At 31.9% G+C, this 23,413-nt stretch overlaps 2 protein-coding genes and 3 long non-coding RNA genes across 7 annotated transcripts in view; 2 read left to right on the top strand and 3 right to left on the bottom strand.

The window, feature by feature from the left end:
* The window catches only part of LOC125060002 (extracellular matrix-binding protein EbhB-like), a 51,680-nt gene extending 46,611 nt beyond the window's left edge, over positions 1 to 5,069 (bottom strand). The window contains exon 1 of the mRNA XM_047664743.1: positions 4,999 to 5,069. Coding sequence (XP_047520699.1) covers positions 4,999 to 5,014 — 16 coding nt within the window. The 5' untranslated portion in view covers positions 5,015 to 5,069. The remainder of the gene's footprint in view (positions 1 to 4,998) is intronic.
* LOC125059999 (inactive dipeptidyl peptidase 10) overlaps positions 1 to 23,413 on the top strand; it is a 348,882-nt gene that overhangs the window by 172,044 nt on the left and 153,425 nt on the right. The window lies entirely within an intron of this gene.
* Positions 398 to 1,052, top strand: LOC125060017. The gene is made up of 2 exons (XR_007118776.1): positions 398 to 637; positions 836 to 1,052. It is a non-coding gene; the product is annotated as an uncharacterized LOC125060017 (long non-coding RNA).
* Positions 14,369 to 15,017, bottom strand: LOC125060014. The gene is made up of 2 exons (XR_007118773.1): positions 14,830 to 15,017; positions 14,369 to 14,588 (listed from the first exon to the last, which is right to left on the bottom strand). It is a non-coding gene; the product is annotated as an uncharacterized LOC125060014 (long non-coding RNA).
* On the bottom strand, positions 17,939 to 20,773 carry LOC125060007. Its single transcript, XR_007118766.1, has 3 exons — positions 20,645 to 20,773; positions 19,350 to 19,473; positions 17,939 to 18,574 (listed from the first exon to the last, which is right to left on the bottom strand). It is a non-coding gene; the product is annotated as an uncharacterized LOC125060007 (long non-coding RNA).

The raw sequence follows: 23,413 nt of genomic DNA, 5'->3' as shown, positions 1-23,413 counted from the left end.
TTCATTGTATACAGATGCACTTCCAACCTTTAATTAAACTGCATAGCGTAAAAATCTTGGCTATTTACAGACATGTTCGGAGTACAAACTGAATTACAGATCTTAATCACCAATCACTATATTAAGTACTGACTTAATCTGTTGTTATATTATGATTAACGTTGCCTGGAAGAGATCGCTTATTAACAATTTGGTAGGCTTTTATGTTTATTGTCTCTTGTATGCGAAGAAGTGTTATTTTTTTACCGGGATTATAGCGACAACAACTTAATATAAAAATAAAAATTTACTTTGAAATTAAATATCATTCAATATTAGATATGTATTCGTTGTTACATAAATAAATAAAAAATACTAAGTCTACATCAACGAATATCTAAACTGGTTAAAAGTAAAATTTTCCTTATTAAAAACTGGCTCAACGTATAAACACTGTGTGATAAACATGATGGGAATTCCAAGTAAAAGAGAGATTACGCTTAATAAATATTATAATAAAGTATAAAAGATATTTACACTATTTATACACTTTAAATGGACGCGAAGTGATAAAAAGAACAAGACAAGAAACCCAGTCGGCCTCACTTTATTCGAGCATTCTAGAGAACAAGAATTATATTAAAACTATTTTAAAAGAGTAAGTATGGAGTTTTTTGCCCATTCTTCTCCATATGAAACTTCCTTTTGGAAGGCGCAACTAGAGTACTTTTTTTAATATTTTTAAATTTGTAATGTTGACTTTCAAAAGAGCCTTTTTAATAGCCCTAATTGATATAAATTATTTGACTATATAATATAATCTTCTACGTCATAACTAAACTAGCTCGCATTGCAGCTTTGACCAGTGTTGGCCTACTAGTTTGAGGGTGCGACTCTCATCCCTGAGGTCGTAGAATCGATCCCCGGCTGTGACTGTGCTGCTGGCGGCTGTGGCTGTGACAAAATCAGCAGAATTTTCCAAATTCCGTCTGCAAAAACCAACCTAGGATTTGAGGCCCCTCTCATTCGAATTCTTCGCGAATATAACGGAATAAACACAACTTATCAACTACTGTTTTGCTCGTTATTTTATTATATAATTTCTTTTAACATATGCTGTAGATATAGCATTATACGTATATATGACGTGGTTAACTTTTATAAATAAATAGATATAAATTTCTATTAACATTCACTTGAAGGTCACACATTTGAAAACGATCTACGTCACTGCTACAGACAATAGAAATAATTAATTAATTTTTTTAACATCCTTTCGCTAATATTAGTTGAGCTGTTTAAAAAAAATTAAATTATCATGTTCAACTTTTTTAACGAAAAATAAACGATTTTTTTGCATTATTGACGTAACTCGACGTGTTTAGGGTCCATATTAAAAACCTCAACGAGAACAAATTGCTACTCAAGAAGCTACTTTATTCCAGAATGTGTTTTAAGCGTCGATCCGTTGAGGCTAGTTTTAAGTGACATTTAATCATTCATCAATAAGATTTTGCTTTATTCTGTGGTGCAAATTAGCATTCCATTGCATTTTTAATACAAAATAAAGTTTCAACTTCATTACACGTTGTGTGACTTAATAAATAATTTTCCATTAAAATAATATGTTTTTATTTAAAATAACAAACTATTTTATTAATAAAAAAGTATTTAATAAATTGTTGCATTACGTTATAATACAATTTTAAGCGTTTAAACCAGTAATTTTCGTTGAAATACTTAGTACTAAGAATCTACGTAAAATTAAATGGGAGTTCTGATGAAAGTCCATAATCCATTGTCACAAGCTTAATTAAATCATGTTTTAGTCTTAGTTCCTAAACAACGTTATATTTTGTTTTCATTTTTTAACATTTGATATTTACATTTAAGAGACAAATTTATGAGTATTTCTATTAGAAAAAATATGCATCTAATTTTGTGTGCAGTCAAGCTTTTGTTTTTAAAATAAATGTTTTCATGTTTATTTTATTGTCATAGAATTTATTTTTACTTTTTATTTGTTACAGTTAAAAATTTGTAAGCAAGGTTATAACTGTAACAAAGCTTATTTGATTAAAATAAAAACCGTAATTCAAATTGAACATTGCTTTTCCTTAAGTAACCAAATAAAGTCCCTAAAAGAATTTTGAGGCTTTAAAAGTAGGTATATGGATACATTAGCACATAATAATTTTATTGTTTTACAGATTAATACAATTTCACTAATTAATTACAAATACATTGTTAGAAAATTTGACAAAATCAGTTCTTTGATTAAGACTATTAGATTAATTCAGTTTTTATGAATAAAGGTATGTGCTCAGAGTAAATAATACTTAAACTACAATAAAAATTAATGAAAATGTACATATAATGGCAGCCCATCATTATGAATAGCATTCCCATCATTTAAAGCTCATCTTTGATATGAACATTGTCTTCCTCTACCACGGGTAATCCTTCATGCAAGGAAAAGGGTTGATATTTTGATTCGGTAGCCATCCACCTCTTCCAACATTCTCTTCTCATTTCAAATGTCCGTTCTACAATAGTCTCGTTCTCAATCTTGATTTATAATGAACAATATTGCATTGTTCTTCAGCAGCACTTGGAACGCTAATGGTGTCATCCCAGCCCATCTTGCAACTAAAGCACTAAAGTTACCAACAGCCCGCAATAAGATTGTAGATATTAAAACACTAAATCAAATATAATAAACTACAGTAACTAGGTATATCTTGAAATGAGCAATATTGATTTAAATTGTGTTTTATATGAAAGTTCCATGAACATTAATAGAATATCAAATGATTTTCTATTTCTATTAACTTCATATTGATTTTTTTTTCTGGGGTATTAACTATTTTAACACGCGTGCAGTCTACTACACTATTAACATTTCTAAGACAGTTATTTTTATGTCCTTATTCACAAAACTCTCTTCTATGTGAGAAAATATCGTAAGGGTATAATAATATCTCTATTATTTCTTACCCAATTTTAGAAATGTTTGTGATTACGCATGAAACTTGTGGTTGGGTACTGTAATAAACTATGAATCAATTTTATATATATAAATATATTTTCAGACCAATACTAGTTATAGTACCAGTTCTACAAATACCAATAATTAAAATTTATGTAATGTATTCTGATTCAAATAATTAAAAAAAAAATTCCACGTTCTGCTTCCTCTTTTAAAATCATGTAGACTCATTGTATATCGGTCTTGTGAGTCCCTTAGAAACCTCGGTATGCTATAGTCCAACCCTTTATGATTCTCGTCATCAAAAAGATTCGTGTTCACCTTCGACTGGTTTACAAGTTGTAAGAAAATAGTATAAATATCTTGGGTAACGTAAAATACCCCAAAAATTAAACTAACATATAAAAACTTATCAGCAGGAACCAGAAAACAACTGAAAAAACAATAATTTACACACAAGAATCTCCTCTCAAGCAACCTATTCACGAGATCCTTTGATTCGCTTCACCCTTTGGCATTGAGAGTGTCCATGGGCGGCAGTATCTCTTAACATCAGATGAGCCTCCTGCCACTATTAAAACGCAATAAAATGCGTCACACACCTTCAAGAAGGCTTCAGTAGGCTGGCGCAATAATGATGCATTGGCATTAAATTACAGTAAATGTCATCTTATAAAAAACCAACCAACCAAGTCTCTGCGAGGTTAATATAATTAAAGATCGAAATTAACTTTAGAACCACAAATTAACACTAGTCAAAACATCTGACATCGACTCGGATTAATTATAAGGAACAAAACACCAATTCTCTGAATAGGGAAAAGGAAAAAAGAACTAAAGTTAAAGTCAATATATTACTTGGTAGGTATTTTGGGGTATTAAATGGTTACATATTTATATAAATTTGACATAATAAAGATTGCAAACAATATCTGTGCTATTAATTTATTCACGAACATTACAATTAGACATTTAGATTAATTTATCTTTAGTGATGAAATCAAATAATTAGTGATTATGCCAGTTCTTCTTCCTGCCCTGCCTCTTCTTCGAATTGGTGTTTCATTTTCCATGCCTCCCCTTCCTTTTTTTCCTTGATGGTTCCGGATCAGCCGCATTTGCTTCGTTGGCGGAATTTGCTTCGTTTGCCGCATTTGCTGCGTTTGCCTCATTAGCTTCGTTCGCCTCATTTGCTCCGCGTCGCTTAGGATGCCTGTGCGGCCAAACCCCTTTAGCAAGGGTTTCTAGGTCATTAGCTTCTGCTGGTTTCTCATCATTATCATTTGCTTCGTTTGACGTATTTGCTTCTAACGGTTCCACATGAATTCCTTCTGCTTCTTTTGTTTTCGACTCTTCGTTGCACCAATAGGGTCGTTCAGCGATAGACAACGCAATTAGCGAAAAAATTGTGATACCTGGAATTTAAAAAAAAAAATTTATGTTAGGACTTTCTCACGTTTCATCGGATTTTTCACTGCTTCATTTATAAAAAAAAATTTTGGTTGTTTGTAAAGTAGGTTTACGATCGAGATGTTTACGTGATAACGTCTTATTGGTGATATAAGTTTTTGGGAAGTAAGGAATTAATGAAGATAAAAAAATTTTCAAATTTTAAATTACATCTATCGTTTTATTCACACTTTTGATGATAAATTTCGGGTGTAAAATGACAAGTTTACTTATTCGACTATGATATACATTTTTCTTCATACATTCACGGAATGACTGGCAGCGCTCGAGATGAGACGGGAGATCGGTCCGTCTCTCTCTCGTTATACCTGCGATCGCGCTCGTGAGGTTTTGGTGTGACACAAGTTTCTGAACATGTCACCCGACTAAAACGATTTTAAAGACGTTATCACGTCAAAAAAAATATATTTTTACCACATTCTGCCAATAATCAAATAGGGGCGACATAAAGATCGTAATCAATTTAGATTTCATATTAAAAAGTTGCTTTTTAAGTTTCATAATTTTATTTAATAATTGATTAGAAAATAAACTACCAAAAATGCAGTATGTATACTCACACAGAAGAATCTTCATTTTGAAACTTGCCACAACAGTTGTCACAACTTGAATTGAAGTGTAATATAAACAAATTAATGTCGCCTTATATTCGTTTTCTTCAAGGCCAGTGCAAAATAGTTATTAATATTAACATGTATATATAATTAAAATACTAATACGTTTTAGGACGTAATTAATTATTAATTCCAATACACAAATATTCAGAATTTACAAAATTTTTTTAATTAAGTAATAACAATACTAATAATCAAAAATTAATCTATATATATAAAAAGAAAATGGTGTTCGTTTGAGGCTCTTTCACGCTTAAACCACTGATCGTATCGACATGAAACTACCACCATTCGATGCGAAATTTTTCCTAGATTTTTCCAACGTTCCTTTATTTTTTTATTTCTGTATTACTTTCATGAAAATTTTTCCCGCTAATAAAAACAAAAGAGGCTTCCTAGAACCTCAAAACGTCAACATCTGTTAAAAACTCGATTTTCGAAAATTTTCAATTTTATAGCGGGAAGTTAAAAAGAAGAATAATAAAAATATGAAAAAAAATAAAATAATGAAACATAAAATTTATTTTAATTCGTCCAGCAAAGCGGGCGCGAAACGGCTAGTAAATAGATAATTTAAAATAATTGTACCTACCGGCAACATTTCCTCGCTGTAGCCAGCTCTGGGGTCACCGGTACTACCTACCCCAGGCGCCAGCTGAAATCTTTAATTAGCGCCTGTGCACTTCAACCTCACGGCCCAATACTCCAAAGGTAGGTGCCGACTAAAATCTTAAAAAAATATATTTATGAGATACCATTGTCATCTTCTGTTAATGTTACAGAACGTGAGAATTTATCGTTGCTTCAAAATGATTGAATATGTTCCCAAATTTCGTGATTAAATCAAATTGAATTAAAAAGGAAACAGAGAAACTTCACAAAGGATGGCGATTGAGCTATTTGTCTTTTGTGAAATGTGTAAACTATCAAACATATTATATGTTGGAATACAGGAATTCGACTACCACTACATAAGACAATGAAATACGGAAATCTATGACTTTTTATCCGTATACCGTTAAACGTTCAACGCAGGCCCTAAGTTTTCAATTAGTGAATACTTATTTTATTTGGTTCAAAAATATTTGGCCTGTTATTTATTTATATCCCACAAACACGTATTTTTTTGATATATATGAATGGAAGCGTTTTTGGAATTCGTCCCTTCGTTTCTGAGTTAAATTGTTACAATCTTTCTTTCTACAAATCTTTCCTCTTAAAATATTAATATAGATTATAGAGATCCAATTTATATTCAGCCAAAGATACGATACGAATAAAGATTGAGATGTCGAAGAATCAGTGACGTGTCCAATTAGCCGATTTTCTGGCGCGAAGCCAACTCGCCCCAACGCCTCCTTCATTTTTACCTAACGATTTTATCTAAACCATATTGTTTCTCGATATGTATGGACTCGAGACGTCTACAATACCTCTTGAGAAGTCTCATATAATATTAATGGCAGCAATTCACACAGATGCAAAATTTTATCTAATTAGTTAAAGTTTACGTAAACAAAATATTACGATCATTATATCATTGTTCGTTTAGGGATATACATTACAAACAATTATTGTTAATCAGGGAAATAATCATTCCGGAGCTCACTGTCGGGTAAGAGCGTGAAGTAGAGTAGTATAGACGAAAAATATGGCACAGCCCTGCGATTCTGAAAAGGTGGGAGCTTGTAGTTTATTGTTTATTAGAATGCCAAATCATAAAATGACTGCTTCACGACTGATTTCAGAGCGACCGCCGATGCGAAAACCGCTGTGTGAGTTCGAAAAGTGAGTTACAGAATCGCAGGGCAGAGCGCCCCACGCTTTTTCACAATAATACCAGTATTTTTTGTTCATTACCATTTTCAGCCTAAATTAGGAATTATTTCTCACTTTTTAGTTTGATGTGCTTTAAAAGCGTGTTTAGCGTTAGTTTTTTTAAACTACATATTATTTATTTTTTATTTTTTAGTTAATTTTTTTTCGGATTATTGCATTGTCATCGATCTTTGACAGGTGCGCAAAATTTGAATAAAATCTGTCCGTTTAAAGTGGGTCAAAATCGAGTCCGAAGGAGTCGGTTACATACATACACGTGAAGCTAATATAAAGCGTGTAAAAATAAATTGCTTTAAAGAAAATTGAAATTTTTAATTATGTTTTACGTCATTAAAATGATATGAGTAATTGTTAATTTAAATAAATAATACACGAAGTTTAATACTTAGGAAAAAATACCTAATGGGCTGATAATACGTAGAACTAATTAATTTTTTATTGTTAAATAAATTGATAATTTAAATTCAGTTTCTCGTTATAAAATATGTTTATTGACTTTTTTTATGACTTGAAGTTGATTGGATAAATATCCATCTAAACATAATGATCCAAATTCTGTGTTGTAGTAGTGCAGTTCTTGAGATACTTCTACATGGTACCACCAAATGATAGATTTGTAAAGTTGCTTTAAATTATCCAGCTCTGATTGCTGCAGTCAGGCGTTTTAATTTCCGACAATATATTATAGTCAATATCATTAAATGCGTTTATTTTCCTGTATTCTTAGATTTTGTATTTTCTGCAGTATTATCTCGAAGACAAAGTCCGGAGTATGCAAGCGGGACGCCATAACATATATATACTTGAAGAGACTAAATAGTTATGTTGAGTTTAACATAAATATGTTTCAAAGATTCCGCCATACCTATGTATGAGTAATACTGAAATAAGTCTTTGCAGATAAACGAACGTATTCGCACTCGTTTGCCAATTTCTTTTTATCACACATGAATTAAAAAAATAGTATTACTATTATGACGCAATTATCTATAATTTCCTCCACATCTACTCAGGATCCATTGGTAGCAAAGTGTCGAAATACGAGTTTACCCGTTACCCGTTAGACACGTTTGTTTACTTAGCTGTCCAGGGAATCCTAAACCACATCCACCACATTTACAGAGCATCTATTTCCTCCTTTGAGATGTTCATATTGTCCAGGAGCATTCTATAATTACTTGTTCAATAATAATATCTATTTCTAGAGACTGGACTAAGCTTGGTAATATCTTTATCTACATAAATGCATAAATGAACTAGCGTTCCCTGTCTCTTATATTGTATTCGTAACACCAGTTATGAATACAATATAATATAGGATACACGTTTCTGCTACCTAGTCAATGTTCTGCATAATTAAATTAATTTATTTTCACCAAATATATCACCTCAGTGGTACGTACATGCATAACTTAAACTCTCCTTCTTTATATCATTTAAGTACTAAAATCGTGAATAAACAAAAATATTATTTGTGTTTAGTTCTTTTTTAAAGGTTTTGTTAATATCATTATATCATTATCATAACATTATACGTATTAGGTTAAGTTATTTATGTTTACATAAATTATTTGCGTACTTTAATTATGTAATCAGGACTTTATCCTAGGAGTCTCTCAGTTGCAGTGTGGAAGTAATATTGTAAAATTCAATCAAAAAACATATCATCTGTACCGCTGTAGCACGAAGAACTTAAAATGGATATTAGTAACTGAGCTCTTGCCTTGCAATTCAATTAAATATAATAAAAAAAATGCTGAGAAAAATAACACTATAAATTCTTTGGATTTTCACGACAAAACTAGAGCTTCTTAGATTCCGTTGGAAAGCGCTGACCTTCCAATAGCTTAAAAATGTATAAATATGTTTTAATAATTTTTAATGTACTATGATGTCTGCGATTTTTAAAGAAGATGTTCAGGAAAGTCGTGCATTAGACCAATTCGTCTAGTGGTTTTTCATACTCGACTACAGGATCTCAGGTTTAAGTCCTGTGGGATATTACGGCAGTCCGATTTTCTAGGATTCTTTTTATTTGTAGCCTTCACAGTAAGCGGTGATTGGACAGCTCCATGCCTTTGGAAAGGTCTAGTACGTCTGATATTATGATATATCAGTTGTGTCAGACCTCCGAATATAATTTTACCCAAAAACTTTAATGACAGTCTCAATAGAGACCACCAAATCATGGCCAAATAGTTCTGGTGATATTTATAAATACAGTTGTGTTTCTGACGTTGGGCGCCCAAATGCGAAAAAAGCGCAAAAAGCCTTTCATGTAATTTTCTTTAAGCCGTAATAAATAGAATTTGTTATCAAATAATTAGTTTTTGGGGCCGTGCATTATACTAAGTTTAACCTAAACTCAATACAAAACAATTTTCCATAAGATAATTAGTTTTTAAAACGAGAAAATTAACAATTAAAGAGTGAAATTACTTTTTAATATCAAATACCTAACGACAGCTGAAGGTCATTCGATGGAATTTGGAGCCAGCCTTATCTCGCTGAGACACGCGTCACCCTGACGATACAATATTTCGATTATACTTGCGAATCCTTTTCATCTTTTAGTGAATAAATTTATTTTATTACCACTCCAATGTTAGCAATAATATTATAAGTTTTATCATTATCATTTTACTTAATTAAACGGTTCCTCTATTTTCAGTTATCGCAGTTTATGTATATTATAGTTCATATATCTTAAAATGTTCTTTATGAATGCAAAATTCTTGTATGTCTGAAAATGCCTTGTTACATTTAAAAGAAAATGTATTTTGAAACTGCTGCATTGTGTTGTTAAAAATAACATCTGAAGAAAGCAAACTTATGAATTCTGCATTGTTTTTCTGTGCATGAACAATTTATTACAATAACTCTACTGCAGTGTAACAAATTTAAAATTATAGTTATAATGGTTTCTCTGACAGATTATTTTATTTTTCAAGCAACTTATGGATTCTTACGCATCCTATCAAAGAAATTTACGTGTGACTGATACAAGTGAACTCCTGAGGCAAAATTATCTTTTAGCTCAAGAATATCGTGGCTTTTTTTTTTTTTTTTTTTTTCGTGGGGAAATGCGTTAAGCATACCCTCCCGCGGCACGGTTGACCTTGGGGGGAAGGGTTATGTGGGACTCGCACAACAGTGCATACCCACTAAAACCCCACGGCGCCACCAGCAATCGCCCGGGGCAGGACACGGTAACAGCGTAGCCTTGTCCGCATCCAGCCACGCGATCAGCCGTTAGTATCACGGTCCTCTACGGCCACGAATGATGTGGAATGGACCTTGGCACAGCAAGGGCCTTTCACATCGGCCAATTCACCCTGTTTATAAAGCTGGGGGAGGTCGGGCACGATGCTTGCAAGAATATCGTGGCTCTGCCATCTAAGCAACAACCATTTAACATAATACATTGAAACAACAATTTACATGGAGTTGATTCGCTTAACCTTTAAGTAACCTATTCAGATAGTGATGGAGGGAATAGGGACTACAAAATTAGTTATAAGATTTAGTTTTTATAAATATATTGGAACGAAGTTCCTTATCGCGCGTTGCGAAAGAAAAGTTGAGAGGACGGAGCTAGCGACATCTCTATGTTGGAACGGACTTTTACGTAAAAATAGTTTTTTTCGTCAATAGATGTATCTATCTTCAGATTTGTTGTCAAAATGAAACACAATAAATTAATACAAAATAATAATTTTAGGCACTCTAATAATAATTACATGATCAAGTGTTTATTAAAATTTTACAACAAAAAGCCATAGCAAAAATTAACAAAAGTTTTTTCAGAGATTGTCATTAAATTAGCTTGAAACGAAGGCAAAATCTGTCATTGATTTCATTACTAGATATAAAGGCATTTCATTGTGTACGCTCAACATCCAAAGCCTTCGTAAATATTCAGTTGAATTAATCGACTCTGTTACAGAAAAAACTAACATTTTGTTATTATTAGAGACATGGTTGGACAATCGAGAAGAATGTGATATACCGAATTTTAATTGTGTAACCCACTTTAAATGTGATTTTGTTCGGTCAGGTGGAGTTGCGATACATCACAACACAAATGATACGACCAATCTTCTAACACCAAATATGTCGGTCATTATGAACAATATTCAGGACTTGCACGTAAGACGTACAAGTGTTGCAGATTAAGTGTGTAATGGAAAACGAAGTTACCTTAATCATGGCGGTCATATACGTCTCATCAAATAACAAATTAATAGATATTCAGGAGTTCATTCATCGAGCACTGCTAGAGTATTCTAAAGATTACTCTAGCAGTTACAACAAAAATTTATATAAACTTCCACTCATTTTAGCCGGTGATTTTAACATCAACTTCAATAAGGAAAAATCAAAACCATTGCTACAGTTTCTAGATGAAGAATTTGATTTAAGAATAAACAATAATCCAGCAGAATCAACAACAAAATATAATACTACTATTGATGCAGTTTTTTCAAGACATTTAAATAATATAGAATCCCAAACATATGGTTCCTACTTCATTTTCCACAAGCCAATTATAACTAAAACTGAACCTATTGATAGTTTATATTACATTATATTTGTTAATAATAAAAAAATATTATTACAACTTAAGAAAAGAAAATTTTATTACAATTCCTTCACTAATTAATCGAAAGGAACTTTGTTCCATCCGGGTGTCCCTTGACACCTCTCAAATTTTTTTTCATGCAGGTTAATCGGTGTGAGTATAATTAATATGTCGTTCTATAGCATTAGTAATAACTTTAGAGATATAATAATGATGTGGAAGAAATAAATATATTTGTTGAGAAACAAAATAATATTTTTGGGGAGAAAATGTTTTCCTCTCACCGACAACTGTTGCTGCATACATCGTCCGATCGACCACACACACGGGGTACGTGTTTGGCTAGTTACAGCATACAGTTTTTTAAATCACAAACCTTTAAAACGCTGTAACTAAGGAAGAAAAATGTACGCGCGGAAATATTATCAATTTACAGGCGGTAAATATGCTGTATGCAGTAAATTTAGTATTAGGGTACTTTCAATTGCAATTCAAGATGTAAGATTAGTTTATAATTATGATTAGATCTAGAAATGCAGTGGGTCATTTGGTAATGTAATGTTTGGTTGAAATAAAATGTCGTAAATAAAAGTAAAATGGTAAAAAAAAACTAAAACTGTAGGTTCCCTAAGCTTGCTGTAAGTAAACGAATGTAAAAATCACACGCCGCAGAAATGCTGTAAGTAGCGTTAAGTTTTTAAATGGGAAGAAGTATTTGTATAGAAAAAAATGCAGTTTTTCTTTTGCTGTAAGTACAAATTGTCTAAAATGACTGGATTTTGGTCTACATACAGCATTTAATCTAACTAAAATAAATATAAGTACAGGCGTTTTCAACCGCGTATGTAATTTTTTTTTCATCGTAGAGACATAGGCCCCGGGACATTCGATGCGTTTTTTTTTCTGATACTAATGGCAGTATAAAGTCACTGTAGGTATTTTGTCTACTTACAGCAAATATGCTTTCCTACGTCGATATAATAAGTTTAAATCTACTCGTATATAGTTAAAGAATAATAGAAGACTTAATTACCTTTAATGTCGTTTATTATTTATTTTTGATCAGAAAACCAACCTTTTTATATTTACCTTTTGGGCAAATTGTTGAGCAGAACAGTGTTAGCCTAGTGCCTTCAGCATGCGACTTTCATCCCTAAGGTCGTAGGTTCGATCCCCGGATATGCACCAATGGGCTTTCTTTCTATATGCGCATTTAACATTCGCTCGAACGGTGAAGCAAAACATCGTTTGGAAGCAGAAAGCTGATCACCGACTGCCTATTATATGAACAATAACATAAAACATATACAGAAATCTGAGGCCCAGACCTAAATTGTTGTAGCGGCACTGATTTATAATGTTTTTAGGTAAATTAGGTTCTTTACTACACTGTAAGAAGTAACATTACTTAGTTACTTTTTACACAATAAAACTAGGATCATTTATTTCCAATGGCTATCGCAAAAACTCTACTATGATGCTAAACGCCAAAAGTTATTACGGAGTAATCAAAAATTTTCTACTTACTCCAGAATAAGTTCATTGTATACATATATATACTGTATAGCATAATTTTTGTCTACTCGGAGTACAAACTAGATTACAGATCATAATCACCAATCTCTATATTTAGTCCTGACAATCTGTTGTAATATTTTCATGATTAACGTTGCCTGTTTTTATGATTACAGTGCGTGCGCAGAAGTTCATTTCATTACATTTAGTTAGTTATATAAATTAAAAAAAAATATCGGTACATAATTTTTACCGCTTTTGCAACGTATGTGTCGACAAGTAGCGCATACATTAACGGTAACAGTATTTAATTACATCTCTCAGTGAGTGTCACACAAAGGTTCGCATTTATGCACAGGAATGATGTTACCCTGTTTACCGGGGCCGTAACAATCATAGCTCAAATCAAAATTCAGTTGAAATAAGACTTCTCTTTTCATCCAATACGTCTGACAGATGATTTTTATTTAAGGTTTCAGCCTTCCCGAGCCTGCCGAAGCAAAGCAAACGAGTCAAACGTTTGTCCACTGGCATAAATCAAAAATTATTAATTCTGTGATACGATCTATATAATATAGCCGGTGTTACGTTCATATACAAATTGTTAAATTGTCAAATACAGAACAATAACATGAACCCTGTTTTGCTAGTAAATTTATTGTATTTTCATAGATATAGTGTAGATATAGCATTGCGTATGATGTGGTTAAATTTAATCAATAAATACATATAAATTATAATATTAATTTTATATCTGTGAAAATTAATCATATGAAAATATAATGTGTGGGAATTACACAAGATAAGCTCCATGATCCATTTCCATTTCCATTTCCATGCTCATGCTCCATGATAAAAAAAAACATTTATCATATATTATACGTCAACTTCTTTAACAGAAAAAATCGATTTCCTACATTATTAACGTAACTTGACGTGTTAAGGGTCCATATTAAAAAAAACATCAATCAGAACAAAATCACCTGAGACTACATTTGAGAACAAATTGCTACTCCAGTAGCTACTTTATTCCAGAATGTGTTTTAAGTGTCGATCCGTTGAGGCTAGTTTTAAGTGATATTTGATCAGTGATCATTAAGGTTTTGCTTTATTCTGTGGTGCATTCCATTGCGTTTTAAATACAAAAAATGTTTCAACTTCAATACACGCTGTGACATTAAATAAATCATTTTCCATTAAAATAATATGTTTGTTATTTTATTATTAATTTATTCATGAACATTATAATCAGACATTTAGATTAATTAATATTTAGCGATTAAATCAACTATGTATTTTGCGATTACTCCAGTGCTTCTTCCTGTCCTGCCTCTTCTTTGGATTGGTGTTTCGATTTCCATGCCTTGGTTTCTTTGCTGATTCCGGATCAGCCGCATTTGCTTCGTTGGCTGCATTTGCTTCGTTTACCGCATTCGCTTCGTTTGCTGCATTTGCATCGTTTGCCGCATTAGCTTCTGCTGCTGCATTAGCTTCTGCTTCTTTTGGCTTAACAGCTTCATTTACCTCTTTACTACCAATAGAAGGGGGGATCCTGGTGGTGCAGCGATAGACAACGCAATTAGCGAAAAAACTGTGATATCTGGAATTTTAAAAATGGTTTAGGTTAGGACTTTCCCACGTTTTATCGGATTTTTTCACTGATGCATTTATAATAAAATATGTTTATTTTTTTTATTTTTACCACATTTTGCCCATAATCAAACAGGTACGACATAAAGATCTTAATTCAATTCAGGTTTCATATTAAAAATTTGCTTTTTAAGTTTCATAATTTTAATTTATTCATTGATTTTAAAATAAACTACCAAATCTATACTTACACAGAAGTACCTTCATTTTGAAATTTGCCACAACTTGAATTGAAGTGTAACAGAAACAAATTAATGTCGCCTTATAATCGTTTTCTTCAAGGCCAATACAAAATAGTAATTAATATTAACATGGATATAATATTATAATTAAAATACATTTCAGGAAGTAAATAATTTTTAATTCCAACACACAAATATATACAGTATTTACAATTTTTTAAACTTAAGTAATAACAATAATAATAATCAAAAATTAATAAATAGATAATTTAAATTAATTGAACCTACCGGCAACATTTCCTCACTGTATTGCGATACTTATTCGTTTTTAGCGAGGAAAGGACCAGCTTTGGGGTCACCGGTACCGGTACCAGGTGCCGACTTAAATCTTTAAAAATAAATTTTATTAATGAGATACCATTGTCATCTTTTTAAACATTAAAAATTATGGAATCTGCCCACAAGTTTCGTGATCAATAAAATCGAAATCAGAAAGGTAACAGAGAAACTTTTCAAAGAATGGCGATTGAGATATTGATATCTTTTGTGGAATGTCAAAAATATTAAACATATTATACTACCACTACAGAGTATTCAAATACAAAAACTTTTAAATGAAAAAATGTGAGGATAGTGCAATATATTACACATATAATGTGTGTGTGTGTGTACATAAATAGGGTCAATTCCATTCCTTTATATTCATTGTAAACCGAAAAAAAAAAATTTTTCGCTGCAAGTAGTTCCATTATAGGCATTAAGTAAGTCATATGTTAATATTATTAACGGTTTTACAGGGAAATATTTTATGGTATTATAGAATTTTAATTAAACGAGTACAATAGATCTATAGTTTAATTATTATAATTGTCCATGAAGGATTCTACAAAAGAGTTATTAGACTTAATTTTTTTCTCAAATATATTAAAAAATAAGGTCACATCTATAATTAATTATCTAATAAATTAGCATTTTAAAACAAAGAAACTCATTTGGATTTATAAAGGATAGTCTTGTTATTTCGTCATGCTGAAAAGACAAGTTTTGGAATATCAATCATCATAATATCATCAAAATGATTACATAGACAATGAGGTACGGAATTCTTTGACTTATTATCCGTATTACCGTTAAACAATTACGTTCAACGTAGGCTTTTCAATTTGTGAATACTTATTTTATTTGTTTCAAAAATATTTTACTTTTTTACACTCTTAGAAAATTAAAAAGGAACTAGCGGCCTGTTATTTATCTTACTCCCACTGACATGTATTATTTTGATATAGATGAATGGAAGAACTTTTGGAATTCGTCCCTTTGTTTCTGAGTTAATTTTTTACAATCCTTCCTTCTACAAATCTTTCCTTTTAAAATATTAATATAGATTTGCTGACCCGGCAAACGTCGTTTTGCCATGTATGTATATTATTTCTAGGAAACATTTCTTTAGTTCAATAAAAATTACTATCTACTATGTATAATAAAAAATAGGGGTTGATCGTAGAGGGTATATATACGTAAATTTAGGGGTGGGACACTTGACATTTAGGGGGACTAAAAGTAGATGTTGTCTGATTTTCAGACTTACTGAATATGCATAAAAAATTTCATGAATCGGTCGAGCCATCGGCATTTTGACACGAGAATTTTATATATTTGAATTTTATTTCTAATTAAGTATACAGTAAAAATTAAAATTTTCTTAACCTACAAAGTAATCATAGAAATAATTAAAATGAAAATCAAAACAAATTTTAAAATGTCTCTGGTCCTTTTGGTCCCTGTGGCAGTGTACCTTTAACGCTGGCAGAATTTCCTCGCTGTATTGCGATACTTATTTGTTGAGCCAGGAAAGTTCCAGCTCTGGGGTCACCAGTACTATCTACCAGGCGCCAACTTAAATCTTTAATTAGCGCCTGTGCACTTGAACCCCACGGCCCAAGAGTCTCTACTCCAAAGGGAATAAAATCGAAGTTGGAGGAAAGACTCTTATATTTGTGCCGTTTATTATTTTCTGCCTGCTCTGCGGCTGCCCCAGCTTTTTTACTTGTCCGAAGTAGGTGAGACGGGGCAAATGTGTCTACACAGGTTGGCTCCAAAATTGCTGGAACATTGACGGAGGCAAGAGAGCGGAGTATAATGTCGTTTAGCGCGGCAACGTGAGAAAAACTACCTGCACTCTTTTGGCGTAGGCCATGGTGTCCAAGGCCACTTACTTCAAAACCACAGGGACACTTATGGGGAGTACATATGGGCACTCCTAAGCGGAGGCTGATGGCAATGCGAAGTGATTCAGGGTCTAAAAGGGTGAAAGTGTTTGGCGTAGGATAAGCATTAAGCCAATGACCGGCTTGCCTAGACCCCACAGCCACCAACCTTGCGCGTTTTGTTATTGAAATGTTACCTAATAACTTTTGGAATTCAGATTTGCAAAGAGGATCATCCCAGCTTCTTTGAAAGTTGACGCTAGAAGACAAACTCAAGCCTGGGTTGGTTGCTAGCCACGTGTTTCTTGCATCTGTTAAATCCGCAATCTCGTAGTTTGTAAAATAAGATCTGAGGATTTTACCTACCAGACTGCTAGATTTGTGATCAGATGAGAGAAATGCTGGAAGAGCTACACTTGTTATCTTGCGTATTCCTGATCCGCCAAAGCGAACAAGAAGCGATGCTTGATTCCAAGAAGGTGTTTCAAAACGAACATTTAAAATAGATTCCAATTAAGTTTTTAAAAGATTATCCAAACCACTTAAAAAAATTATATATTAAAAAAAAAACATCATGTGTCCAATTCACACGTGGTAGAAATGAAACCTTCAAAAATAAAGTTTTTATAATTAAAATATGTAAATTAGACTTTATCTCTATCTAAATGTAGGATCTTTTCTTTAAAAAAATATATATTTTAATGTTAAATTTTCATTTATATCTTTAATATCAATCTTTAATTTGGTAAAAACTAAAATGGGACGTAGGAGAAAATGAGATAGGAAGCATTATACAGTGTATAAACTTTTAATTAAGTGTAGTACGAAGTTTTCACTTCAAAAAGTTTCTATAACTAATGATTTGTAAATAAAATTGATAAATAATCTAATTTTATAATTAAACTACATACTTGACTTACTTATTTAATTTTCATCAAATCTGTTTTTTTAGAAGTGTTATGTACAGCACCAACCTGTAGTTACGCAGTGAGCACAATTTATCACAATAACTCTACTGTAGTGTAACAAATGGAAAATTATAGATATAATCTCTGATCGATTATTTTATTTTCTACGCCTTTTTAACACTAAAGAAATGTGTTAGCTCAAAGAAGCGTTCAAGCAACTTAAGGATTCTTAGGCATCCTATCTAAGAAATCTACGTGTGACTGGCAAGTGAATTCCTGAGGCAAAATTATCTTTTAGCTCTAGATTATCATGTACGTGCCATCTAAGCAACAACAATTTACAACCCGACTAACAACACAACCCACCAGCGCCGGAGGATATTATACATTGTAAACAACAATTTACATGGAGATGATTAACTTAACCTTTTAATAACTTATTCAGATAGGGATGAAGGTATTTGGGACTACAATATATTTGTTGAGAAGCAAAATAATATTTTTTCGGAAAATATATGAAAGTAAAAAAAATATATTGATTATTTGAATATAATCGAGTGTTTATTAAAGCATCGTTTGTTATCAATTTATGACTAACACACTCCTTTATGTGACAGCCGCAATCTGGCGCATTGCAAACTGAAATACAAAAATCATGTTACATGTCATTTTAACTTTTTATTAAATATACACTATTTTCTTAAGTAATAATAAAAATATATATAATGCAGAGCAAGCCTAGTGGCTTCAGCGTGCGACTCTCAACCCTGAGGTCGTAGGTTCAATCCCCGGCAGTGCACCAATGGACTTTCTTTCAATTTGCGCATTTAACATTCGCTCGAATGGTGAAGGAAAATATCGTGAGGAAACCGGCTTGCCTTAGACCCAAAAAATCAACAGCGTGCGTCAGGCACAGAAGGCTGATCACCTACTTGCCTATTAGATTACTAAATGATCATGAAACAGATACAGAAATCTGAGGCCCAGACCTAAGAAGCTTGTAGCACCATTGTTTTTTTTTTTTTTAATAATAAAATTAACTAAAAAAATAATAAAAAGAAAATTAAAACAAATATAAAAAGTTCGGTGCCTGTGGCAGTGTACCTTTAACGCTAATAGCATTTCGCTGTATTGCGATACTTATTCGCTGAGCGACGAAAGTACCAGCTCTGGGGTCACCGGTACTATATACCATGCGCCAATTTAAAACTTTAATTAGCCTGTGCACTATGAACGCTACGGCCTAAGTTACATCTTATAGGCTCCTTTTTTATAATAATATTCCACTTAAAAAAGAGGGCGCAGAATAATTTGCTATTATAATGAATAAATAAAAAAAATATTTAGATTTAAGGAGTAAATAAATTAACCTTAAATTAAAAAAGTAGAATTGAACAAATGTTTCTCCCCTCACCGACAACTGTTGCTGTATGTCGTCCGATCGACCCCACACACGGGGTCAAAAACTGCGGGACATATACAGCCTCCGCCGCGAGCTGCACCCGTCCATGACACAACTGATAAGATCACTGCTAATACTGAATCAAACATATTAATAGACTTTATTAATTATTACATATAATTTTAGTACAAATTACATTACATTCTTATTCCAGAGAATTTTATTTCCCTAATAAATGATAAATTATTTATTTTTCTGTAAGTAGGTTTGTACAAACACTTTTACACGTCAAGCATATTTTTTTTAAACTAGATGAGTTCGACGTTTCCTATCTGACTAAAGTCTCTTTTAAAGTCCAGACATAATCTTGGTCAGATCATGTGAAGACCATGTAGATTGCAGTCTGAAATGGTCTTTTAAGGAAAGAACCACACAGATTGAGTGGACCTGTCCAGTCAGTGCACGCATTTGTCAGTAATCGTGCATATTGACTTAATACGTAGTTTAAATCTGTTCAGATTTCATTTGAACATTGACCAACTGCTGACGCGGCTCACGTGGTTGATCTAAATTATAACAGCTGAAGATGCGAAACACAAAAGCTCATAAGACATATGATGAATGTGAGAATAGGTATAAGTATTTAAGATGTTGCTTTATAACAATAAATCAGATTTGAATATTGCTCTGTCTTATTCATTTCTCGCTTGAAGTGGCGAAGACTACTTTAAGCCCCTAATTATCGTGGTGAGCCTGCCCGATAGCTTAGAGATAATCCCATTACCTTGAGCCTTTGATCCTACCCGAAGGGCCCCATCTGTTACCTTAGGTCTCTTGGTGCAGACATTCCGTTCTTATTTATATAGTCACTATTTATTAGTTTTGTTAGGGTACGTCTGTAGAGCTTAGGGATCCGTAGGGTTGTTAGGTTCTTACATTTCACCCTCTCATATATGAGCAAGCTGCACTAGATAACTAATTATCTAGTGCAGCTTGCTCATACATACACTACATATACTATACAGATACTCCTGACATTTAATCAAACAAGCTGTACAAAATCTATATAGTTAAATAATAATGGAAGACTAAAGTAATTGCTTTTAATTATGTTTTTATTTATTTTTGACCAGAAACCATACGGTGAATTAGGTTATAATTACTACATTCTAAGAAGTAACAGCACTAAGGTACATTTGCCAAGGGGTATCGCAAAAACCCTATGACGATACCGCCGAAAGTTATGATGAAGATTTTAAATATATAATATTTTGCCTCCTATTATATTAAAAAATATTGCTACTTACTCCAGAATAACTTCATTGTATACAGATGCACTTCCAACCTTTAATTAAACTGCATAGCGTAAAAATCTTGGCTATTTACAGACATGTTCGGAGTACAAACTGAATTACAGATCTTAATCACCAATCACTATATTAAGTACTGACTTAATCTGTTGTTATATTATGATTAACGTTGCCTGGAAGAGATCGCTTATTAACAATTTGGTAGGCTTTTATGTTTATTGTCTCTTGTATGCGAAGAAGTGTTATTTTTTTACCGGGATTATAGCGACAACAACTTAATATAAAAATAAAAATTTACTTTGAAATTAAATATCATTCAATATTAGATATGTATTCGTTGTTACATAAATAAATAAAAAATACTAAGTCTACATCAACGAATATCTAAACTGGTTAAAAGTAAAATTTTCCTTATTAAAAACTGGCTCAACGTATAAACACTGTGTGATAAACATGATGGGAATTCCAAGTAAAAGAGAGATTACGCTTAATAAATATTATAATAAAGTATAAAAGATATTTACACTATTTATACACTTTAAATGGACGCGAAGTGATAAAAAGAACAAGACAAGAAACCCAGTCGGCCTCACTTTATTCGAGCATTCTAGAGAACAAGAATTATATTAAAACTATTTTAAAAGAGTAAGTATGGAGTTTTTTGCCCATTCTTCTCCATATGAAACTTCCTTTTGGAAGGCGCAACTAGAGTACTTTTTTTAATATTTTTAAATTTGTAATGTTGACTTTCAAAAGAGCCTTTTTAATAGCCCTAATTGATATAAATTATTTGACTATATAATATAATCTTCTACGTCATAACTAAACTAGCTCGCATTGCAGCTTTGACCAGTGTTGGCCTACTAGTTTGAGGGTGCGACTCTCATCCCTGAGGTCGTAGAATCGATCCCCGGCTGTGACTGTGCTGCTGGCGGCTGTGGCTGTGACAAAATCAACAGAATTTTCCAAATTCCGTCTGCAAAAACCAACCTAGGATTTGAGGCCCCTCTCATTCGAATTCTTCGCGAATATAACGGAATAAACACAACTTATCAACTACTGTTTTGCTCGTTATTTTATTATATAATTTCTTTTAACATATGCTGTAGATATAGCATTATACGTATATATGACGTGGTTAACTTTTATAAATAAATAGATATAAATTTCTATTAACATTCACTTGAAGGTCACACATTTGAAAACGATCTACGTCACTGCTACAGACAATAGAAATAATTAATTAATTTTTTTAACATCCTTTCGCTAATATTAGTTGAGCTGTTTAAAAAAAATTAAATTATCATGTTCAACTTTTTTAACGAAAAATAAACGATTTTTTTGCATTATTGACGTAACTCGACGTGTTTAGGGTCCATATTAAAAACCTCAACGAGAACAAATTGCTACTCAAGAAGCTACTTTATTCCAGAATGTGTTTTAAGCGTCGATCCGTTGAGGCTAGTTTTAAGTGACATTTAATCATTCATCAATAAGATTTTGCTTTATTCTGTGGTGCAAATTAGCATTCCATTGCATTTTTAATACAAAATAAAGTTTCAACTTCATTACACGTTGTGTGACTTAATAAATAATTTTCCATTAAAATAATATGTTTTTATTTAAAATAACAAACTATTTTATTAATAAAAAAGTATTTAATAAATTGTTGCATTACGTTATAATACAATTTTAAGCGTTTAAACCAGTAATTTTCGTTGAAATACTTAGTACTAAGAATCTACGTAAAATTAAATGGGAGTTCTGATGAAAGTCCATAATCCATTGTCACAAGCTTAATTAAATCATGTTTTAGTCTTAGTTCCTAAACAACGTTATATTTTGTTTTCATTTTTTAACATTTGATATTTACATTTAAGAGACAAATTTATGAGTATTTCTATTAGAAAAAATATGCATCTAATTTTGTGTGCAGTCAAGCTTTTGTTTTTAAAATAAATGTTTTCATGTTTATTTTATTGTCATAGAATTTATTTTTACTTTTTATTTGTTACAGTTAAAAATTTGTAAGCAAGGTTATAACTGTAACAAAGCTTATTTGATTAAAATAAAAACCGTAATTCAAATTGAACATTGCTTTTCCTTAAGTAACCAAATAAAGTCCCTAAAAGAATTTTGAGGCTTTAAAAGTAGGTATATGGATACATTAGCACATAATAATTTTATTGTTTTACAGATTAATACAATTTCACTAATTAATTACAAATACATTGTTAGAAAATTTGACAAAATCAGTTCTTTGATTAAGACTATTAGATTAATTCAGTTTTTATGAATAAAGGTATGTGCTCAGAGTAAATAATACTTAAACTACAATAAAAATTAATGAAAATGTACATATAATGGCAGCCCATCATTATGAATAGCATTCCCATCATTTAAAGCTCATCTTTGATATGAACATTGTCTTCCTCTACCACGGGTAATCCTTCATGCAAGGAAAAGGGTTGATATTTTGATTCGGTAGCCATCCACCTCTTCCAACATTCTCTTCTCATTTCAAATGTCCGTTCTACAATAGTCTCGTTCTCAATCTTGATTTATAATGAACAATATTGCATTGTTCTTCAGCAGCACTTGGAACGCTAATGGTGTCATCCCAGCCCATCTTGCAACTAAAGCACTAAAGTTACCAACAGCCCGCAATAAGATTGTAGATATTAAAACACTAAATCAAATATAATAAACTACAGTAACTAGGTATATCTTGAAATGAGCAATATTGATTTAAATTGTGTTTTATAT

Source organism: Pieris napi, chromosome 20 (genome assembly GCF_905475465.1).
Source record: "Pieris napi chromosome 20, ilPieNapi1.2, whole genome shotgun sequence".
NCBI classification, from domain to species: Eukaryota; Metazoa; Arthropoda; class Insecta; order Lepidoptera; family Pieridae; genus Pieris; species Pieris napi.
This window is presented reverse-complemented; position numbering and strand designations above follow the sequence as displayed.